At 32.2% G+C, this 20,299-nt stretch overlaps 1 protein-coding gene across 1 annotated transcript; it reads left to right on the top strand.

Moving 5' to 3' along the window:
* The first annotated feature begins 10,793 nt into the window (after positions 1-10,793).
* Positions 10,794-14,597, top strand: LOC8268382 (GEM-like protein 1). The gene is made up of 4 exons (XM_002513962.4): positions 10,794-11,215; positions 11,322-11,423; positions 12,023-12,294; positions 14,127-14,597. The coding sequence occupies exons 1-4, from the start codon at positions 10,966-10,968 to the stop codon at positions 14,304-14,306; spliced, it is 804 nt and encodes a 267-aa protein (XP_002514008.1). The 5' UTR covers positions 10,794-10,965; the 3' UTR covers positions 14,307-14,597.
* Positions 14,598-20,299: the final 5,702 nt, after the last annotated feature.

The raw sequence follows: 20,299 nt of genomic DNA, 5'->3' as shown, positions 1-20,299 counted from the left end.
AAGAATCAATTTTTATGCAACTATTAGAACCAACCATCTTTTATATAACAGTAAAAAGTGTGACACTCTTACATTTCAATAATTGATCGTCAGGTTGATGATATTGATAAGATAGCAGACAAGGGCCAAGCTTTTTTTTTTCTTTTTTTCTTTTTTTCTTTTTTCCCTTTTTTTTTTTATTGTAATCTAGATATTTAGTTTCTTTCTTAAGTTGCTAATTTGTTTTCACATGCTTTTCTTTTAATTCTTTTTTTATATAATTTATTCTTATAATTTTCCTTATTCAACCACATGTTAGAAAGTCGGTACTTCTTTTAAATAAAATATTATGTAACTTCATTCGCGTTTTGATTAATGATTAAAAAATATAAAGATGAAGTTTCCTTGATTAGTAAATTTGTATTCAATTACATCAATAAAGTTCTTTGAATTTATAATTTAGCAATTAATATTTTCATTCTAATCACATAATAATTATTAATTTTCGATGAGTGCAATTGATTGAGCATTAAAAAAATTTAATTTTTACTATCAACTTCAGTATTTAACTTCGCTAAATTTTACAAATATTTATTTAAAACCTATAAATGGTATAAAAAAATCTTATAGCGAAAAATTAAATTTATTGAATTGAAACAGAATCATATTAAATTAAAAAGAGAAGACGGATGGATTAAAAAATTAAAAAAAAAAAAATTGTAATGAACAATAAGAAAGAAAGAGAAGAGAGGTTAGTATCTTCAATTTGTATAAGTGGCAAGATCACCACATTATATAAGAATCCAAAATAACAATCAAACTTATAATTGATATTGTCAATCAATCTCCACAAGAATAATTTAAAAAACAAGTTGAAAACGACTCCATTTTAAATATAATACTTATACATGCTCCAACACAAATTTTGTCATATATGATATGATAAAATTTATTCAGAAATATAATTATTTTCATCCATATTATCTGTAAAAAGGTTGAAACTCATAATTTTCCTTTTCAGTTTCCTAAAAAAGAAAAATATAAAATTGAAAACCGTTGATGAAATTTCAGTGCCTTTCAATTTATGTTAGTAAGAAAATAATAACAACTACAGAACCAAAAATTATATAAGTAGATTATGCCAAATATATTTGAGAGCAAATTGTTGTTAGATTTAGAATTTTTTAATTTAAAATATAATTTTTTTTATGTTTATAAACTACTTTTCTCAATTTTATTGTGTGAAAATATTAATTTGTTTACATTCTAGAATTAAAGTTTAAGAATAAAATAAAATAAAAATTAAGGTTAACGAAATATTTTTTCAAATTTTTGAATGGTGTATTAAAAATTATTTGATTTTTAAATAAAAATTATAAGTCTATTTATTTAAATAATTAAAATTAGATTTATTTAGGGATGAGCTACAAATTGGAAGGGTAGTTCACCCTTTATCCAATAATATACATATAACTAATCTTTTCGACACAAAAAAGGAAACTTTTATCTCTAATCTATTGTCTTGCCTTTTTATTTTTCTTAAAAAAGAAAAAATAGAATTGTAAATATGGGAATTGGTTCACTCAAAATCTCCACTTAATATAATTCAGCCTGAGTTTACATAACAATGAAGTGGATCATTAACTCCAAAGCTAGTTTACCCACAAATGATTATGCCAAATTCTAGGCTACTGACTTTCACTTATTATTGTAATTCGTTTGTCACTTTCTAATAATGGAATGCAAATTGCACTTAGCCAATTATCTATACAATTATACAATTGATAAATAAGCAAGTTTCTTCCAAAACTTTCCCCAATTTAGGAAACTTTTTACAGCCATTTTATTTTTACTTTTACAGCTAAAAAGGCTATTTGCACATCTATGCCCAAAAACAATGAGCTAAAAAAGCAAAGTGTTTTCCTTTTTGTTCTGAATTTTTGGTAAGTTCATGGAACTGGTTCAGACCATAAATTTAAAGAGAAGGGGGCTCTTTTATTTTATCACAGACAAAAGGAATCAAGTTTCACATTAGCCATGGAGATACTAGCCAAGTGGTTGTAATTGTTGTTCCATGTTAGAATTATAGTTTGGTATAATCTTTTGGAGTAGGAATTATATATTTTTATTTTTCAATCGAACTTCCAAACAACTTTTACAAATAATAATTACCTCTTTTAAAAGATTAATTTTTAGAATAAATATATAAAATATCCAAAGTTGATTTAAAAGTAATTGTGCCAAACCAGTTTTTAATCAACAGATTTTTTATAAATTATATTTTTAAATCTATTTTTCACTTTTCTTAGTTTTCCTCTATTTGAATTATTTGTTTGACATTATTGACAGAAAATTTTATTAATAATTTATTTGAAAAAATATTTAATTTTTTTTGAGTAATATAAATATGTCTATCATACTTATTATTTAAATTAGTTAAAAAAAATAAATGTTAAATAAATACTAATTTTAATAATCAAAATAAAATTTAAATTTTATATATTAAATTTGTTATGTTTATTGAGAAAATTAAAATTAATAATTGTTGCCTCTATTTTATTATCTTTGTCGATTTTGCTAAATCACCATTAACACTATTAGTATCAATTCTATTAGTTTTAGTCAAAATTTGGATCGATTTAGATTTTAAATAGAAATTATGAGATTATTTATTAAAATATTTAAAATTATATTTATTTGATCCTAAACTACAAATTTAGAGAGATATCTATATATTATTTAAACTATTTGATGTTTTCAAATGGTAATTGTATACTAAAAAGAAACTTGAATCTGTTAAAGAAAAAAAAAACTTGAATCAATAGATCCAATAATATAGTAATTTATACATAAAAAAAATAATTAGAGTTTCTTTTTTCTTTTCTAATTAATTGAAGTTTTCTTTTCATTTAATTAAACAGAGTTTCAATATTACTAAAGTAGTTTCTTCAAGAAAAGAAAAATCACATGTGCAAGTCTACCAGTCTGTCTCTCATAAGTTTTTATGATACTGACTGGGCTTCTGATCCCGATAACAGAAAGGTCAACTTCAGGTCATTGTATTTTTCTCTGATCTAACCTAGTTTCTTGGTCCTCGAGGAAATAAAGCATCGTCTCTCGCTCTAGTACGGAAGTGGAATATAGGAGTTTTGCCAATACTGTTTTTGAAATTATATGGTTCAAATCTCTCTTGTTTGAACTTCATGTTCCTATAGTCTCTCTTCCTGTAATTTGGTATGATAATCTTAACACGGTTCTCCTTTCTGCCAATCTGATTCTTCATGCTCGTTCCAGGCATATAGAACTTGATTTATACTTTGTTTGTGACAAAATTATAGCTAAAGAGGTTGATGTTCGACATGTACCAGCTTCTGCTCAACTTAAAGACATATTTATTAAGGCTATTGCAAGCTCTGTGTTTCAGGCTATTAAGATCAAACACAGAGTAGAAAATCCTTCTATCCTAAGTTTGAGGGGGGATGATAGTCATGTAAAATGTGTTAGTTGTAGAAAAATATGAACTTGATAGAGCAAAATCACAACTAATAATTTGAGAAAATAAAGATAAAGAAAAATAAAATACATAATAGAACACACAGATTTACATGGAAAACCCCTAAACAAATTAGAGTAAAAATCACGGGCAAGAATAGAAGAATTTCATTATAAGAAAATAATAGAAGTTACAATCTCTCTATTTATAAAGGAGAAAACATTAAAATTCTCTCTTTATAATAGGAGAAAAATAATTGCTCAACTCTCTAATATTTTTCTCTTATTTTTGGAATGAATGAATAACAAAATGAGGCCTCTATTATATAGGCTTGTAAGGTACCTCAAGATTATTAACTTAGCAATGTGGGAGAAACACTCCTCAAATTTAATAACTTAGCAATGTGGGAGAGATACAAACTTCCTAAATATCAACAATCTCTCACTTGAAGATTTGATTGAGGATCAGTTAGATCTCCACACCGTTCTTTCTTCCTTGCCATTCCATGCTGCTTATGCTTTTGTCAGGCCACTAGAGGATCGACACCAAATAAATTTATCAGTGTTAACTGCCTTCGTTAAAAAATCTGCTAGGTTGTCTTTAGTATTAATTTTCTGCATATCCACAGTGCCTTCTTTCACTTTTTCACGAACGAAGTGATAATGGACACATATGTGCTTTGACTTTGAATGAAAAGCTGGATTCCTTGCGAGATGCAAGGCACTCTAACTGTAACAGAACAGAGGAATATGCTCTTGCTCGTGCTCGAGTCCTTCCATCATCATTTTCAACCATACTGCTTCCTTACTAGCTTGTGTAGCTGCTACATATTCTACTGTTGATGTCGCCCTGTTGCGTTTGATACCTAGCTCATGACTCAATAAGTGTGAACACATATCCTGTAGTAGATTTGCTTTTATCAAGATCACCTGCATAATCTGAATCAACATATCCTTTGATAATAAAGTCTGATCCTCCATAACACAATGCAACATCTGAGGTTCCCTAACATATCTTAGGATCCTCTTTACAGCATTCCAATGCTCTCTGCCAGAATTCGCCATGTACCGACTTACTACTCCCACTGCATGTGCAATGTCTGATCGTGTACAAATCATCGCAAACATTAAACTCCCCATTACTGATGCATACGGTATTCGAGACATTTCCATCCTTCCTTCTTCACTGCTAGGACTCATATTGGAGGATAATTTGAAACTAACAGGAAGTGGGGTAGAAATTGACTTACAATCTTGCATATTAAAGCGTTGCAAGACCTTCTTCAAATAATTTTTCTGAGAAAGCCAAATTTTCCTTTTCTGTCTCAGTGAATTTGTATCCTTAGAATCTTGTTTGATGGTTCCAAGTCCTTCATTTCAAATTCCCTAACCAATTGTGCCTTTACTTCTTCAATATGATCTTTTTGGGGGCTTGCTACCAACATGTCATCTACATACAACAGTAAGATAATAAAATCACTTTTAACAAACCTCTTGAAATATGCACAAGGGTCTGCATTAAGTCTGTTGTATCCAAGGCTCATGATGAGGAATCAAATCTCTTATACCAACACCTTGGCGTCTGCTTTAGACCGTATAGAGATTTGTTCAACCTACAAACCAAGTTCTGCTTTCCTTTTTCTTCAAAACCTTCCGGCTAGAGCATATAAATTTCTTCCTCAAGATCTCCATGAAGAAAAGTTGTTTTCACATCTAGCTACTCTAGATGTAAGTCAAATGTAGCACACATCGCCAAGACTACTTGAACAGTTGTTAATCGAACCACAGGGGAAAATATTTCGTTTAAGTCAATCCCTTCCTTCTGAGCATATCCTTTCACCACCATTCTTGCATGAAATCGCTCCACTTTATCATCACTATTTCTTTTGATCTTAAAGAGCCATTTGTTGCCAATGGCCTTTCTTCCTTGTGGTAGTGGCACAAGCTCCCAAGTCTTGTTCTTATGCAGAGCTTCTATCTCTTCTTGCATTGCTGCCATCCATTGAGATGCATTTGAACTGCTCATTACTTCTTGGAGAGTTAATGGCTCCCCTTCCTCAGTTAGAAGATAGTATGCGACATTGTTGCCTATATCATAATCTTTCTGCCAGGTTGGTGTAAATTTTGTACGTTTTCTCTTTTCAAGTTCTGACTCTTCACACTCGGCTGGCTCTTGAAACTCGACTGGTTCTTCCTCTTCGTGCTCTAGTGCTGCTTCAGAAGAATCTTCTTCTGTAGACTTTCTTTCCACCTATATAATTCTAGTCTCTGAATTTTCTTTTGAAGTGCTATCATCTTCTCCCTTCAATTTATCTTCTAAGAAGATTACATCCCTGCTGATTATAACCTTGTGGGCAGTGGGATCCCACAAGCGATACTCCTTCACACCATCAGCATATCCCAAGAACAAACACTTCCTGGATTTTGGATCCAGCTTTGTAGTTTCTTGGGTAATATACATCACATACACAGGACTTCCAAATATATGGAGGTCTAAATAATCAACTGGCTTTCCAGTCCACATCTCCAGTGGTGTCTTTTGATAAATTGTTGTATATGGAGACCGGTTAATCACATAACAGGCGGTGTTAATTGCCTCAGCCCAGAATCCCTTATTCAGGCCTGCAGCTCCCAACATTGCTCCAATTATTTCTAACAGAGTTCTGTTCATCCGCTCTGCCACTCCATTTTGTTAAGGAGTGTATGTCGTAGTGAACTGCCTCTTGATGCCTTCTTACTTGCAAAAGCTATCAAATTCATTACCTATGTATTCTCCTCCATTATCTGTCCTCAAACACTTGATCTTATTGCCTGAATCAAGTTTAACCCGCACTTTGTAAGTTTTAAAAATTACAAATATATCTCCCTTGCTCTTGATAGGATACACCCAACATCTCCTGGAGTAATCATCGATGAAGGACACAAAGTACTTAGCTTCTCCTAATGATGAAACCAGTGCTTGCCATACATCAGAGTGAACTAATTCTAGAACATCCTTGCTTCTAAAATTGGATGTATTGAACTGTAGTCGATGCTACTTGCTTGTTATGTAATGCTCACAAAAGGGTAATGACACCTTTGTGAGACCAGGAAGTAGATTTTTCTCAGCAAGAACCTTCATGCCTTGTTCAGACATATGTCCAAGCTTCTGATGCCACACTATTTCAAATCTCTCGCTCGAACTACTTGAAGCAACAGATGTTTCTGCTTCATGCACGGTCTCTCCCAAAATCATATACAAATTAGAAGTAACTTTTCTCCTTTTATAATTACAAGCACTCCTCGGCTAATCTTCATGATTCTTTTCTGAACTTTGATGATGCAATTAAGATCATCTAGCTGTCCTAGAGATAACAAATTCTTCTTCAGACCTTCCACATATCGCTCTCCTTGAATAGTGTGGACTGTACCGTCGTGCATCTTCAACCTGATGGTTCCAATGCCTATGATTTTTAAGGCATTATCTTCACAACTATACACAAATCCTCCTAAGATAGGTTCATAATGATGGAACCACTCTCTTCGAGAGGTCATGTGATAAGTTGCTCTTGAGTCAAGAAGCCATACATCAGCAAATCTCTTCCTGCTCTCAATTGATATTGCTGCTTCACAGCACAATATATTTCCATCATCCGAAGTGCATGCCACATTCCCTTGAGGATTAGAATTCTTTAGACTCCAACATTCCTTCTTCAGGTGACCTTTCTTACCACAATGATAGCATTTATAATTCTTTTTACTTTTTGATTTTGATCTACCATGATTGTGACTCTCATTTGGGCCACGTTTTGTTGATCTCCCTCTCATCACCATCAAGGCTTCCACCTGTTGTGAACCTATCTGCTTGTCTTCCTTGTTCCTTCGCCGATTTTCTTCTTCAAGAATAGCGGCTGCTATATCATCAAAGACTAGAATTTCAGTAACAATATTATTTGTCAAATTGATGATGAGTTGATCATACGAATCAAGTAGACTTTGGAGTAGAAGTTCTGTACGTTCTTATGACTCTATTTTATAGCCCAAAGATGTGAGTTGAGAAAATAGAGTATTCAAGACATTAACAAAAGATGTGAGTTGAGAAAAAGAGTATTCAAGACATTAACCAAAGATGTGAGTTGAGAAAATAGAGTATTCAAGACATTAAGATGCTTTGTCACTGAAGTAGATTTTGACATTCTTAAGGTGTAAAGTTTTCTCTTAAGGAAAATTTTATTGTGTAATGACTTGATCTCGTACAGTCTAGTGAGGTGGTCCCAAATCTCATTTGCCGTTTTCTTTTCTTCTATAGTGGACAAGATCCCATCTGCAAGTGCCAGATGAAGGTTTGCAATAGCATTCCCATCCATCTCGTTCCACTTATTATCATTTGTGAGTGTTGTCGGTCGTTCACTGATAGCCGCAAGATAATTATCTTTTCTCAATACAGCCTTTATCTTTAATTTTTACAGTGAGAAATTACTCTCGTTGAACTTTTCAATCTCAAATTTTACCGTCATTGCTTCTCCTAAACATATGCATGGGTGTACCCTCCAACTCCTGCGTTAGCGTGAGGGGATTTGGAAATCATAGAGGGCGTATTACTAATGGAACCCCAAACGTGAGGTGGTCAGTCCTACTCTCTCGAGTGCTCACAAACAGTGCCCTTTAGTTTATAAAATAAACTGCAGTAATGAACACAACTCACTAGGTAAGTTTCCAGGAAAGACTGGAGGGTCACAAACGTACCTCTTAAGTACCAATCTCATTAGGCAGAATCTTCCCTAAATTGTAAGTGTTCTTTTTACTCCACACAAGCTCTTTTGCACCAAAGAAACCTCAAAACCCTTTTCTGATGTGAAAGATCAGACTAAGCTGCAACTATAGAATTTTAAGAAATATCTTACCAACCAAGCTCTGATACCAATTATAGAAAAATATGAATCTGATAGAGCAAAATCACAGCTAATAATTTGAGAAAATAAAGATAAAGAAAAATAAAATATACAATAGAATACACAGATTTACGTGAAAAACCCATAAACAAATTAGGGTAAAAATCACGAGCAAGGATAGAAAAATTTCACTATAAAAAAAATAATAGAAGTTACAATCTCTCTATTTATAAAAGAGAAAACATTAAAATTTTCTTTTTATAATAGAAGAAAAATATTTGTTTAACTCTCTAATATTTTTCTAACCTCAAGATTGTTAACTTATCAATGTGAAAGAAATACTTTTCAAATTTAATAACTTAGCAACGTGGGAGAAATACAAACTCCATGAATATTCGCATTAGCTACACTCATTATGAGTAGGGGACACATGTTCAGTATAGAGAGGCTGATAGCTTGTATATATATATATATATATATATATATATATATATATATATATATATATATATATATATATATATATATATATATATATATATATGTGTGTGTAAATTGTGTGTGTCATGCAGTAGTTATAACAGAATTCCTTCAGCTCACATTTCTCTCGCTTCCTTACTCTCTCTCTCTCTCAACTGCTGGGGTTTTGTAGCTGAATCACATTTCTACTGTACATATAAATACTGAATCAAAAGAAATGCCATAATTTTTTTAAAAAAAATCAAAAATTTTGGCTAAATTAGAAAGAACGCAAAAAAAAAAAAAAAAAAGAGATAAAAATTGGTGTCTTGATTTTGTATTTTCTTAAACCTAAAATGTTTACTCTAGTACAGGCAAATTACTTCTTGCCACAAGATGTATAATCAGCAAGGTAGACAATTTTGTTAATAAAAAATATAAATTTATTAAGTCTAAATATATCAAATATGTAACCTAAATATAATTAAGTAAAGTATGAATGCCTCTCTCTCTAATATATTATGAGGCGATATTTCCTTTTATTTACTAAAACAAATTATAGTAATTTTCAATATCTTCATCTGTTTATAAAATAAATAAATAAATTATAAAATTTTAGTTTAATTTATAAAAAAAATTCTTTTCAAACAGTTTAAATAAAAATATTTTGATATATATAATTAAATATTAAAATATTTTATATAAATTTAATTTAAATTTTATAAAAATATTATAAATTATTATAAATTAAGTCAATCTACAATTCACCTAAATAATAATATAATAACATAAAATGTAACATTTAATTTTAGGCGTACATTGAATGATATCTCGTGACTCGTACCCAACAAATTTGCCAAGCTTCAATAAAATCTGGACTCTGGAGCCTTAAAGAGGCCCATTAACTTCAGAGCTGTAGCTTGTTTCTGTAGGTTTTCCGAATTTGAGCAATGCATTGTGGCCTCTGGGCTTAGTTTCCAAAAACCAGAAAACGGGATTCTTGGGCCTCTATTTTTTGAGCCTTAATTGTTGAAACCAAAAATCAAAACCAACCAGTCCCTCGATCACACCTCAAATGTAATTCAATTAAAAACCACCCCAAAAAAGGAAAAAAAAAAGAAAAAAGAATGCTCTAGAAAGAAGAGAATACTCGACTCTTTTAACTCCAAGGCTTTGTTTGGAAAAATAAGGTGGAAAAGGAAAGGGTGGAGAAGTGAATTGGTGGGTCGAGAGAAGATTTTTCCTACTCATATTTCTTAGAACAACCCTTTGCCATCCCCTTTTCCTATTCTCCCCTTTATCCTCACTTTTCCAAACAAGGAACAAACCAACAAAAAAACACTTGTACTTCTAGGCTCCGTTTGTTTCACAAAAGAATACCTTATGATAAAATATTTTACAGAAAATAATTTGTTTTTTGTTATTTGGTTATTAGGTAAAAGTTTGCTTATGGACTTTTTTTAATTTATTTAAAGTACAGTGAAACCATAATTACATTTTTATCAATAAACTGTTTAAATATTTAAAGTAACTTAAGTTTTATGTTTTAATTTATAACTATTGGAAATAAAAAATTGCATAAAAATAAACAAATTTTAAAAAATTTGGATTTCCGATAGCTAAGATTATATCTTATTTTATAATTATTTTATTATTTTATTGTTTTTCAATAAATTTTGGATCTCCAATGCTGTCTTTAAATTTTTATGAATGTTTTATGAATTTCTTGACAAAAAAAATTATTATTTCAAAATTTTATAAATTTTGTAGGGATAAAAAATTTACAATAATTAATTGAATTTATCAAAATAAAAGAATCTTAAAGCCTCAATTCAAAGAAGCACCAGTTAGGAAATTGATTTTACTTCTAAAAAGAACGATACGCTAATTTTTCTATTGAGTTAAATTACTGTAAGCACCAAATATTAAAAGAAAATGCATAAATATATTTTCCAGCAAAACAAACGGAGCCTTAAGTTATAACCGTTGGTATGGTACTGCCGTATTGCTCTGTCGGTCTGTCACCATTAAAACAACCATGGTTTAACTCACAAGTTACAAAATCAGTAAGAACCCATTTGGTATTTCCTGTATAACTTTCTGAAGTGAAAAAGGTTTGGTATTTTCTCTTCAACCGAGGTATCAGATCCAAGCAAAGTAATACATGGAAAATCAGCAGCAAGTGATAGATGATACCAAGAAACCAGCAGACTCACCAGAACACGACAACAAGCAGCACAATCATCCTCATACCTTGGATTATGCTCCTTACCCAAAGCTCGATCCTATCGATGTATCTCCACCTCAAGAGAATTGGGCTGTTCCCCCTCCAGCTGAAGCTGCTGCTACTACTATGCCTGCTGAGTCTAATCCTTATGTATCTCCTGCTCCTGTCGCTCCATCCTCTTCAAAGAGTATGCTTTCTGGTTCATTTTAGAGTAATGGGCTTTTATCCGTTTCGGTTTTAATTCGAGTAACACTAAAAGTAATGCATTTGTGTGTTCGTTTAATTACGTGCAGATAAAATGGATGCAGTGAAGGATGTGCTTGGTAAATGGGGAAAGAAGGCTGCTGAGGCTACCAAGAAGGCGGAGGATCTTGCTGGCAACATGTGGCAACACTGTATCTCTCTTTTCTTTACATATTGGCTAGCATGTGTTAGCTTGATTTTTTATTTTATTTTTTTAAAAAAAACTGTTTCTTTCCCTTGGTAATAAATGTTTTATCTTTAAATTACCGACTTCAATATCATACTTGCTTCCAACTATGTCTCGCTTTTCCACACTGGTTTCCCTTCTTTTATGACGCTGCAATTTGATGTTCTTCATGTAGCTGATAAATGACCGTATATTGAGGGTTCTGATTTTAGTTCTTACTTTTGTGCACAGTTTGTTGGTTTTTGTTTTAATGGGAAAGTTGTGTAATTTTCTTATCCCTATCTTGATTGTTGCACTTTGTGTTTTCTATATAAGTCATAGCTACTACAATCTTATTCATTTTCCAAATTGGCGCACTTCAAAATACTGATGAGTACTCTAATTTCTATGTTAATTTGCTATTCTCCGAGTTTACAGAGGCTATTGTTATTATTTTTCTATTGATTTTTTAAAATTGGTTTTAGCTTATGCAGTGGTTTATTATTAAGATATTATAAGTCCAAAATGGTCTGTAGTTGGCATGCTCAGTAGGCAAATATGTTAAGCCTTTCTTCTTTTTATCAGTGAAAACTGGCCCTAGTTTTGCTGATGCTGCTGTTGGAAGAATTGCTCAGCAAACTAAAGTTCTCGCGGAGGGTGGTTATGAGAAAGTTTTTCAACAAAGTTTTGAGACAGTTCCTGAGGAACAACTTCAGAAGACATATGCATGCTACCTATCTACTTCTGCTGGTCCAGTCATTGGAGTTCTATATTTATCAACTGCAAAGCTTGCATTTTGTAGTGACAATCCTTTGTCATACAAAAATGGCGAGCAAACTCAATATAGCTACTACAAGGTAACCACTCAGATCACTGATACATCCATGTTTAACCCTTGAAACTCACAATTTCTTGAACCCATTTTGCAATATAGTTAGTGGATGATGTGCGACTGAAAATGCTTATAATGCATACGAGTTATTCTCTGTGTGCTTGTGGTGTTGTTGTTTCCCTCTTTTTTAGAGTTGCATTACTGGGTGATACTTAGGTTGGATTTGAACAGAACTCAGTACTTGTTACTACCAATTTCTTTTCGGGGACGTGATCTGTAACTAATAGTCTATTGATTATGATATATGACATGGATGACAAATAGAGTTAGCTGGTGATCCCAACTTGATTTAATGCTGGCATCTTTTTTCGGCTATGTTAACTATCAGCAAATTATTAGAGATGCTTAGAGATGCTTTTTTCAACTTGATGTATGTTGCCTTCTGTATATAGAATGCTTTAAATTTCATAATATAGGGGCCAATTTTAGTACAGGGACCTGATAAATGGGCTTGAATAGAACTCATTTCCAAAAGCTAGCTGAAAGGAAGAGGGTGTCCAATCCACTTATATACACTATAAAGCTCAGTAACCAAGCAATATGGGATAAGTACAACTTCTAATACCCTCTCTCATGCTTAGCGTGACATTCAAACAGGCCGGGTCCAAACTCACCATCGCAGACAAAAGGCCAGCTTTGATACCATGTAATTTGGGTGAAGAATTCAAAAAATCTTGTTCTTTAATCAATAGGGTTATACCTATATATATACATGATACATACAATTCTATTCGAGGAAGGATTAGGACTTTTAATTAAATTAGTCTTCTAATTACCATATACAACACTACAACTTCTGTAACAGGACCCATAATCGTTTGTTTGATATTTTCTCCATAGATTACCGATAGAAAAAATAACAGCTTAGGATCCAAGGAACCTTTATAAATGATCCTACTGCCACAGCAAAGACAATTCAGGAAATTTTATGTGGCAAACAGTTATCCTCCAAGTTACTAACCAATTCATTTTCTCAACTGATGATTGCTGGGATCTATATAAGATCTAATGGGAGGTTATATTTCCACATTATGTTCCTTTACTACGTGTGCCTGCTAACTTGTTCCCTATAGACTATGAGATTGACTTTTTTGGGGAGTTGGGAGGGCATAACTTTTCTTGCACAAATTCCATAATCAAAAGGAAATTCATCTGCTTTAGTATGGGTGTGAGAAGGATATGTAACCTGTAGCTGTGCAGACACATGTTTACACCAGTGTTGGGATTAAGCAAGTTTTTCAGGTGAAATTCAAATACATGCAGACATAAAATCACACACACCAAAAAAAAAAGATGCACCTGTAAATGTTTTTTGCTTGCTATATGCATTGAGTTAGCCTTGTCAATTGTGAATTGTCCTAATCTTTTATGTATGTGTTTCTAATGATGGTTTTGTTGGGAATTCGACTTAGAAAAAGACTTGCATACACGTCTGCCCTTTTGTAATATTGTACAACACTTAATACGCACTGACATTTATGCACATAAAAGCCAACTTCTGTGAGAAAAACTTTTATATGTGGGAAAACATGAGTGTGAATAAACGACACAGGCATGCACGATTATCACAAATTAGTCCAACAACTAGAGGAAACAAGCAAAATTCTCATATAATTGTGAAACATAAGTAAATTAAGTAGTGATAGTTTTCCATATGTGGATTGTGGTGGGTTGGTACCCTCTTTCCCTCCATGATGGGGTAGATTGTTTGAGATTTTCAGTTTTGGTATCATGCTGCTAATTGTTTGGTTTTATGCTTTTCTATGGCACGTATGTTTGTGCGTGTGTGGTGTATAGGTGGTTATTCCATTACATCAATTGAAGGCCGTTAATCCGTCGACAAGCAAGGTCAAACCCGGAGAAAAATACATCCAGATTATTTCTGTTGACAATCATGAATTTTGGTTCATGGGCTTTGTACACTATGATAGTGCTGTGAAAAGTCTTCAGGGAGCATTGGAGCACCGCAGCGTGTGATGTGTTTGGGGCCATGTTTTCCCACCCTACCATAAAAGAATTGTCTCATTCATGTTTGCAGTTGGTGTATAGATAGTAGAAATATTGAGTGCAGAAATATACAAGTCTTACATCTGTTTGCAGAGTTGATGCTATATTCATTTATGATGATTCAAAGTCATTGGTTGTAAATTTAAGATGCATGTATGCTTTAGTTGTCAGATTAAAAGACTGTATAAGTGAAAACTATTGTGATACCATACCCTATTTATTATTTTTCATAAGAATAGTTAATTGAGTTGTTTTACATAATGTCCCTTTGCCCATTAACTTTTACCCTTGTCCCTATTCCCTCCCCATCTTTCCAGTTTTTATAATAAGCAGCATGATATGGAGTACAGAAACTTCCCCTTGGCACCTGAAGGTGGGGGAGTTCTGTGGTAAACTTTGCCTTTCTTCTGGTTTTGGATTAGGATGGGTTAATATCTCTTGTGGAAAAGACTTGCTACTCCTGTAAATAATGACTGTCGAGTAATATAGAGTGTTAAAACAATTATTGCCCACCTTAATATTTTGCACCCGTCCATTCGTACATTTGAGGTCTAACTCCAGTAAAAAGAGCCTTTTAACTCTTGGGAGGAGAGAGAGGTACTGATTTCAAATTATCTCATTCTCAGACTCTATGGGTAATTCTGTTACTAAGTTCTTGCAACTGTTGAGCTAAAAAGGACAAAATTTGAAGGAATTCTACTGTTTGGGTCCGGCAGAAACATAAATAATTTCTCTAATACAGTTGTTGCTCAGAACTAAATACTAAGGCTGTGTCAAGGATAATAAGTGTAGGATGTGTGTGTGGGTATAGCAGAGCAGTATAGCCCCACCACCTAGTTTATTTATTTATATATATTTTTGTGTGTGTGTATTACATACAATACAAGGTTATGGTTCTTAAAAGCTCAAAACCTGCACAGGCCCAAATATGTGTCGGAATGAATCAGTAAAGTAGGGTCCTTAGATCAACCCAGTCTGAAGAAAAATGGTCAGGATTCAGGACAGCTTTTTTTGTCTGCATTCCAACTGGCAAACTGAAAAGAGGGAACATAACACGATTAATGCCATATCTAACTTAAGATTTCATCAATTGCAATGGGTCCATCCCACTAATTACTGATTATAATCTCTTTCTCTTTCAGGCCCAATATTATAACCTCTACAACCAAGTTCATTTCTATTTTACTGATGCCAGTTCAATTTTGGAAAACAATAATTATAGTATAGCATATGTTTTTCAAAAATGAAATTATGTATCTTACTAAACTTTGTACACAATATATATAATGTATAATAAGTTATTGTATATGGAATTTATATGGGAGTTTTATGGGTACCAACTGAGATTCCTTTGCACCAGTGCAGCTGCAATAATGCAAACGGCAAAAAAAAAAAAAAAAAAAAAAAAAAAAAGCAGCTTAACTTAGAGTAAAAGCAAAAGAAACCCAGTCTGATGAGATGCAGTACGTTACTGGTGCTGTTACGTACCATATTTATAAGATACTACATAGATTTCTATCAACTCCAGTACCTACCATTCAACCCTATAACCTCAATAAAAGTACCTCTTCAGAGAATTTTGTGTAAACTAACTCGTGCCAATTTTCGATTCTAAGATTTATCTCATTTATTAACCATCTCTTTTTACCTCGCGTTTGGAAAATAAAATGAAAAAAGAAAATAAAGTGTTATTTCCTCCACTTGTTTGGATAATGGAGAGAAATATAGAGGAAGAATAACAAAGAAGGTAAAATAATTTATGGGCAGAAAACTATTTTCTCTCCATCCAAAATGGAGAGAAAGTGGAAGAAAACTCTTGCAATAATTTATTAAATAAGAAAAGTAAAGTGCAAAAATGGAAATTTATATTTAAAATTTCAACTTTTGTTTCTTTATTTTCCTTCCTCATCCGAACATAAGAAAAAAATAAGATTTTTTTTCTCAAAACAAAGGGTTAATGTGTGCTTATGAGATTTCCTGAAAAATAGGTAAAAGATAAATGTATCGCTAAGACAATTTACTGATTTCCTGTATAATATATGTAGATATTCATTTAATTATATCATTCTGAAATACACTTGTCTTGATTAAAATTCTCTTATGTTCATGTCAAGTACGACTGTTTCTTATAATATCTATTCATAAATTTAAACTAAAAGGTTGGGATTCAAAAAGAAAAGAAAATCAAAGTAATTAAGTCTTAGAAGTGGGCGTTAGTTTCTGAATAATAACATGTTAACGGTCAATTTTCAATTGAATGATGGGAATTCTGCAAACACGAAAAGAATTGAGTCATGTTACAAGTTACATCCAGAATCAGGTGGTCCACTGAGCTTATATTTTAATAAGTAAATGAATAATCGACCACATTTTCATATTGGGTCCGAGTCTTACCAATTATATAGAGTTGGTTGGAAGTCGGAAAATGCATTACTGAAAAGATATTTAATTAGTCATGGCCCTTTTTAGAAAAGGAAATCTATTTGATATATACATACATGAATTGTTATATCTTATCATTGTATTTTTAAAACTGAGAGCCTCTTCTTCTAGTCAATTAGGCTTCATATGTTTACTGTTTTGATTTGACTATATCAATTTTCTAACTTTTGACTAATACGATCCGTTTTAATCTTGACACTTTTCTAGGTTTTGAGATTAGATAAAAGTCCTGAGATTTTTCTTTAATGGCAGTGACTCATATTTTGAGACTCTGATGTTTCAATTAGATCAGCTCTTGCATACATTGAACTCGTATTTTTGTTAGCTTCTGAAAACGACTGACGATCTTTCTGAAATCACAAAGTTGCTATTAGAGGTATTATTAATTTTTCTTACAATTTTTAGTGAACTATAGTTATATTTCAAATAATTAATTATGTCATAATAATGTCTGAGCATTCTTTTCATATTATTAATAGTAAATGAGATTAAACAATAAAATAATACAAAATAAATGACATCCTGAAAAGTGTCAAACCGGTATACCGTTGGATATTAATATGGTTTTCCAAAGATTTTAATATATATATATATATATATATATATATATATATATATATATATATAGAGAGAGAGAGAGAGAGAATATAATAGGAGAGACATGTATTGGTACTTGGCTACTTGGTAGTGAAGCAGGTGGCATCTTAACATGTCAGTCCATATATAGCAAGAAGTCAGTGTGATATAGAAAGATATTTGTTCTTAGAATCTAAATGTAGCTATGAGTTTTAAGAATAGTAATTACTTTCTCCCAACCACTACCGTATATGTATTCTGCCATTTTTTGCTTTCTCTATTCCTAAATAAATAATATTGTGCTGGAAAATATTAAAGAAAACAAACCCATCCAATAATTCTCTTCATAAGAATCTTGTAAGACCCTTTTCTTTTTTGTGTGTGTTCCAGAATTACATAACAAAGGAGCACAGAACATAAGAGAAAGCCAAGAACAAAAGCTACAATGACCATGAAAGCGAAGACCACTTACCTAGGTTACACCATGGAAGGAAGTCACCTCTTGTTATGCTCATTTGCTGATCATCGCCTTTTCGTTTCTGTGTTTGGAAATTAGCCTCGTTATCATTCGGGATTAGCAAAGTGTTAGTGGCTTCGTTCTTTAGAAAGAGAAACTATAAATCCAGCATTAAATTTGTAAAGGGAAAAAAAGTAGTGATCTGGTAAACTGATAAACAGATTTCTTAATAAATTTAAACCTAACTTGCGCTTAACTCTCTTACGGAACAGTTTAGGGTATGGCTTTTTTCTTTACTTACATCTTAATATATATAGCCTCCAATTTCAATATGCTCACTCAAATTTAGAGGTTTTGTTAGTGTGCAGATGAGGTTTTTGCATAGGTAATTTCATTAATCATTTGCAAACTATATGGCATCGCCATGCTCTCCTTAATTAATCATTCCTTTCTGTTCCTTCTTCTCTTGTCTTGACTTATATCAGCGGGAATTTAAGAGTTTCGCCTAATATAAACGGGCTTCTCTGACATCGAAAATGAAGTTAGATAACTATTAATTGAGAATTGAAGAAACACAAAACAAACCAATCCTTAATCTGGACGACCGCAAACCAGATCATGAAATATTAATTACATTCTTTTTCAATTTTACCTTTATTCGTTATAAGTGAAAGTGTTAATGGAAGAGAAAATAAAAGGACACATAAGAAATAAATTTATCATGATTTTGACCTCTATTCATTACGAATGGAATAGAAGAAAGAAAAATATGATGAAATGAGAGATAAAAATTTTGAATATTTCAGTGAAGTAATTATTTTAATCGTTTCAAATTAGGTTTATTAAGTGATTTAGTCCTTGTGCAAAAACCTTACACTGAAGGGATAATAAATTTTAAAAACTGTTGGACTTATTAGAAGAAGAGAGCTAAAAGTTTTACTTCTCTAATTAAATATCAAATACTTTCTGTTTCCCTAACAACACAATGATGAGATAATTATAGCCTCTTAATTAAAAACCATGCAAGACGAGGTAAAACCCTAAAACAGCGAATTCAAACTCTTGGGCGTATTTCCGTTCATTGAATATTTATTCAAAAAAACTAAATCCCAATGGAAAGAGAAGGCCAGTAAAAGAAAGTAGGGTAAGTTTCTTGGATGAGTACTGTGGAAGACGACGATGGTGATAGGTGGTGAGATCATGTTTGTTGTTAGTTTAAGCAATGGGACAAGGAGTGTTAAATGAGGGTTTCAGAGGAGAGAGATGATGCTAATGAAAGAGGTTCGAGGTTTTCAATTTTTTTTTTCTCTGATGCAATATATGTATGTGGTTAGAAGTAAGAGATAAGCACCAAAAACATAACAAAATATTAGCTGTAATGTCAGTGCCATTTATTATTGTTCCTGTCTCTCTCTCTCTCCGTTTTCTTGTTGGTTTTGAGACAGAGCCCACATGTTTCTCAACGGAACAGAAGAATAAAAAGGAAGCAAACATAACATCAAACCGAACTTTAGATCATTTTTCCGACAGTTGCCTCTCCTATTCATTACTTGCCTTTCTCCAACATTTGCAATTGTCTCTCTGTATCTTATGTGCTTTGCGTTTCCACTTTTTCACTCTTTCAAAAACTTGTATGTATATCATACATACATGGGAATCCAATAAAGAAAAACAAAAAGATGGGTTCTTTGTATTTAACTCCAAATTATGTAAGTTGATTAGGGATTTGTTTTTAAAGAGATGATCAAAAATAAAATGGAGGGAAAAGAATAAGAAAAAGAAAAGGCTGGAAAAGGGTAGTTAGATATAATAAGCTTTTGCTTACATATGCAATGAGTAAATGACAATCACAAGGTCTGCAAGAACTGCAACGAAACTGGCAAAAGACTGGGCTACAGTACTACTACTACTATACGTTAATAACCACTTCAGAAACTTTGTTTTACTCTACTAGTACTACACTAATCACTCATTGGAAGTTACAATATTTTTTCGTTGTTGCTGAAGAATTTAATCAAGAAACATCAAACAAGATGAAAGAAACCAAAAAAAAAAAAAAGAGGCACAGAACTGAACAATAAACTGAAGAAAACCAAAAACAAAAAAGAAAGAAAGACAGCAATTACAGGAGGACGAGGTATGAAGAAAGAAAGAGGAAGAAACGAATTAAGAGAAAAATGTACTAGAAGAGGGTACATATTCAGGGCCACTTCTCTCTCTCTCTCTCTCTCTCTCTCTCCCCTAAGCAACATTTGTCTCCTTCCCTTTTTCGGTGAAAAATGAAAAGGAAAAGAGAGGTGAATAGTGAGTCTTTAGAGTGTAAAGGGAGAGGAAGTTGAAAGTAATTAATACGAGAGAGAGAGAGAGAGAGAGAGAGAGGGAAAAAGAAAGAAGAAAACAAGTAAAAGAAAAATAATAATAACAATTTTAGAGCGGTGAGTGAGATGGAGAGAAAGAAGGAGAAGTTGACAGTTGTGAACAAATACGA

The sequence above is a fragment of the Ricinus communis genome, chromosome 2 (genome assembly GCF_019578655.1).
Source record: "Ricinus communis isolate WT05 ecotype wild-type chromosome 2, ASM1957865v1, whole genome shotgun sequence".
Classification (NCBI taxonomy): Eukaryota; Viridiplantae; Streptophyta; class Magnoliopsida; order Malpighiales; family Euphorbiaceae; genus Ricinus; species Ricinus communis.
This window is presented reverse-complemented; position numbering and strand designations above follow the sequence as displayed.

Excerpts from the sequence above, each read along its gene's own strand:
- LOC8268382 (XM_002513962.4), top strand. The coding sequence starts at position 10,966 with ATGGAAAATCAGCAGCAAGTGATAGATGATACCAAGAAACCAGCAGAC. Across the intron at positions 11,216-11,321 it reads CGCTCCATCCTCTTCAAAGA|ATAAAATGGATGCAGTGAAG; the intron begins GTATGCTTTCTG and ends AATTACGTGCAG. Across the intron at positions 11,424-12,022 it reads TGGCAACATGTGGCAACACT|TGAAAACTGGCCCTAGTTTT; the intron begins GTATCTCTCTTT and ends TCTTTTTATCAG.